Below are 3420 nucleotides of genomic sequence, written 5' to 3' on the forward strand. Positions count from 1 at the left end.
AAGGCGTGTACTCAAAAGAATAAGGCAGCAATAAGAGCGATGTCCAAATAAAAAAGTGATGACTTTCGAGCCCACGACTTATTCAGGGCGAGGAAATAAGTCGGCGAAAAAAGTTGTCTCACTGTTCAAGTCGAAAAAAGTTGTCTTGCCGACTTTTGGCTAAAACCTTCCAAAACAAATATCACATGCGAGAGGATTGTCTTTGACACGCATTCTGTTCCGCATTCCGCACTACGCAGTACGCGCGCAAGGAGATCATGCCAACAGTTCTGTCGAAGAGAGGAAGAGTTGCTGCGGCACGTCCGCCAGCGGAGCCCGATTCAGTTTCTTGGGCGCCACAGCCAGCAGAACCCGATTCGAATCACCTGCGGATCGCAAGCGTAACAAAGCCACCTTCGTCCCTCGGTTTGCCCTCCTACTACACTCAATACGAAGAAGATCGATCCAACACAAATGACAAGAGCTCCAGCGACGAGAGTGGTGCATCACCGCCATATCATTCTCCTCCTGACACTGCGTCTGCGGCGAAGAGACCCAGAGTTGCCACAGATCCAGCAAACTTGGTTGATGTTGCCGGATCTGACGGCAACATCACGCCTGCGAGACATGAGTCTAAAACGCGCAAAGTCATGAAGGCCAAAACGACCAAGCCACGTCGTAGAGGGCCTGCTACCACGAAGAAGAAGAAGCCCATGAGCAAGTCTTCACCAGAAGTTTTTGCTGATGCGGTGACTCCACAACCAACCTCTGATCCGCCTTCTTTAAATTCAGGCTCCAAAAAGAAAGCGAAAACGCTCAAGACAAAGAAATCCTCGACGACGGGCAAAACCTCCCAGCAACCTGCTGCGACGAAAAGCATGAAGTGGACCGTGCAGCTTACAGCGATAGCGATCGAAGCACGCTACCGAAACAAGCGAATACTGAAAAAGTTTTCCACTAAGAACTCCAATACGAAGGCGCAACGCGCCATGTGGGAAGATACAATAAACGTATTTCAGGAACGGGCGCTGGCTGAGCAGGCATGGGGGGATAAGGAGCCACGTACTTTGACGGTGAAGCAGTTCAAAAACAAGTTGGATTCCGTGCGATCCAACTACAAGGCCAAAAGGCAACGGATGATGGCAACTGGAAATCGTTCTGCGCGTGACGGCGACGATAGTGATGACAAAGAACGACAGTATCCTGAAATGCCAAACGACTTTCTAATTGATGATGCAGACGAACATTCAGATGAGAGTTTTTCTGAGGGCAACGCACCACGGCGTTCTTTAGCGTGTGACCCCATGAATGTGAACCCAAGTTATCGCAGTGAGCTCGGCGCGGATTTGGCCGCACTCTGGCCGCTGCTATGTGAAGTGTTTTCGAGGCGTCCAGGTTGCACTGGAGAGGCAATTACTGAGACGGGTATTGGCAGAGTTCAAACCCGAGAGAGTGACAGTGAAACCGAGGTGAGCGATGAACAGGAGTCGGACACGGGCTCTAGCGAATCACCTAGTGAAGCACACCAAGCACGTGAAAGAGCAAAAGCAGTAGCGAAAGCAAAGAAGCGTCGTGATACCCAAGTAGAGCAGCCCGCAAAGAAGCGACCCGCAGACGCTGTTAGTGACACACTTCGATCCGGCTTCGAAGCAATTGAGCGTGTGTTTTCAAATCGCCACCAGCCCTCGCGACCTAGCGGGGAAATGACGCAACTGTTTGGCAAATTGGCATCATCAATTGAAGCAACTAATGCACAGCATCAAGCTACAAGTGAAGCTCTGTTGCGTAACTTGGAAGGGCTACATCAACTCACTGCTAGTCTCTTCAGAGAGGTGACCAAACGAACGACGAATAGTCCCGAGATGAGCTAGAACAACTCCTGGCTATGCGTCAGTGACGCTTGATGTTTTTCTTACTCATTATCGTTCTGATAAAAGCGGAGTGCGTATGCATTGCGCTTTTCAATTGCAAGCTTGACTTCTGCTGGAGTTCTATCCCAGTTTCGATTGAATGAAGCCATGACTTGCCTAGCTTCATTTACCTCTTCGCGACGTGCTTCCTCACTTTGTTTTTTGTATTTGAATTGCTTGTCGCCTATGTCGATCAGCAAGTTGTGTAGAACTGCAGCAGCACAAATCATGCGAACGTTCGTGGTATGCTTACGGCGATCTGTCACACCATGAAGCACTTTGAAACGAGATTTCAGTCGCCCAAACACGCATTCCACTAGTATGCGAGTTTCCGAAAGATGGTAATTGTAGCTGCGGTGAATTACGCACTTTAGTATTGGGGTTATGAAGGAGAATGTAGTAAATGCACCGTACCAGCGTTGTATCTTCGTCAGACGCTTGCCCCCACGCTCATCAAATGGAACCATCAAAAATGGCCACAGCTTGAAGCCTGCGTCACCCAACCAATTGATTCCTGGAGGGCAGAGCTCTCGTGCACGAGCGCCTAAAACAGCAGACTGGTTCCACATCGATTGGTCCGAGTTACTGCCACTGAAAACTCCTAGATAACGGAACTTGAAGCGGTAGTCAATCGCCGCCAAACAATTATAGGAAGGCTTGCCACTTTTATCGTAAAATCCCTGCAACCAGGCATCCCACGAAACATATTAGTATTCCTATCCAATTTTGCCTGAGTAATTTACCTGAAAATCACTTGGTCTTCGCGTGTGTATCAGTGTGCCGTCAAAAATGCATGCTACGTCAGGGAAGTCAGCTTTGCGAGCAGCAAATCCATCGGCGAGCTCATTCCATTCATCTTCCGAATGTGGTGCAGGAAAGTATATCACGTCGTCCATCATCTCAAAGAGCAGTTTCTCTAGATTGTCAATGTAGCGACTCGCCACAGGTCGCGACATGCCAAGTTGTGCAGCAGCTCCTCCTATGCCATCTCCGTCCTGACCGCATCCATTTCCGTAGTATGTGAGCAGCACTCCAAGACCATGATCGAATGCGTACTGAGTATTCTTCCCCGGCAGCCCGTACTTGGCGCAGTAGGGAGTCTCCAAGAACGAGCAGAGAGCATCAAATGACTCAGGCATGCAGCGAAGAGTCTTTCGGTACGCTTTCGGTGACCGTTGTGCCTTCAGCTTTGGAAAGAAGTCCGAGCGAATGGTGATCCTCTCGCTGGGGTCTGCTCGAAGTGACCTCCAGTCCATCGTACCAAAAGCAGCCCCTAGTACAATGAACATCAAGCTAATGATCAGAAACGCGTGCTCATCTGTGTCATCATCACTTTCCGCGGTCATGTTCACATCCATTTCCCACAGAGAATCCTGTGAATCCTGCTGACGGCGGTGGAGATTACTGCCAGCAAGCGTGTCCCGGTTAGCCGCTGCATCTGCCACGACGTCTTCGACACTGTCGACGTCCATGGCAACGTTATCTGCGCGCAAATCGTGCGCAGAATGACGCTCCATGGCGACGTTGTCTT

The 3420-nt window shown here is 49.9% G+C and overlaps 2 protein-coding genes across 2 annotated transcripts; one reads left to right on the forward strand and one right to left on the reverse strand.

Moving 5' to 3' along the window:
- Nucleotides 1–257: 257 nt before the first annotated feature.
- On the forward strand, nucleotides 258–1850 carry PPTG_19315 (hypothetical protein; the record flags this gene model as incomplete). The annotated part of the gene is made up of 1 exon (XM_008917737.1): nucleotides 258–1850. The coding sequence occupies one exon, from the start codon at nucleotides 258–260 to the stop codon at nucleotides 1848–1850; it is 1593 nt and encodes a 530-aa protein (XP_008915985.1).
- Nucleotides 1851–1891: 41 nt separating this feature from the next.
- On the reverse strand, nucleotides 1892–3406 carry PPTG_19316 (hypothetical protein; the record flags this gene model as incomplete). Its single annotated transcript, XM_008917738.1, has 3 exons — nucleotides 1892–2240; nucleotides 2304–2569; nucleotides 2633–3406. The coding sequence occupies 3 exons, from the start codon at nucleotides 3404–3406 to the stop codon at nucleotides 1892–1894; spliced, it is 1389 nt and encodes a 462-aa protein (XP_008915986.1).
- Between the last annotated feature and the right edge of the window lie 14 nt (nucleotides 3407–3420).

The sequence above is a fragment of the Phytophthora parasitica genome (assembly GCF_000247585.1).
Source record: "Phytophthora parasitica INRA-310 unplaced genomic scaffold supercont2.113, whole genome shotgun sequence".
NCBI lineage: Eukaryota > Oomycota > Peronosporomycetes > Peronosporales > Peronosporaceae > Phytophthora > Phytophthora nicotianae.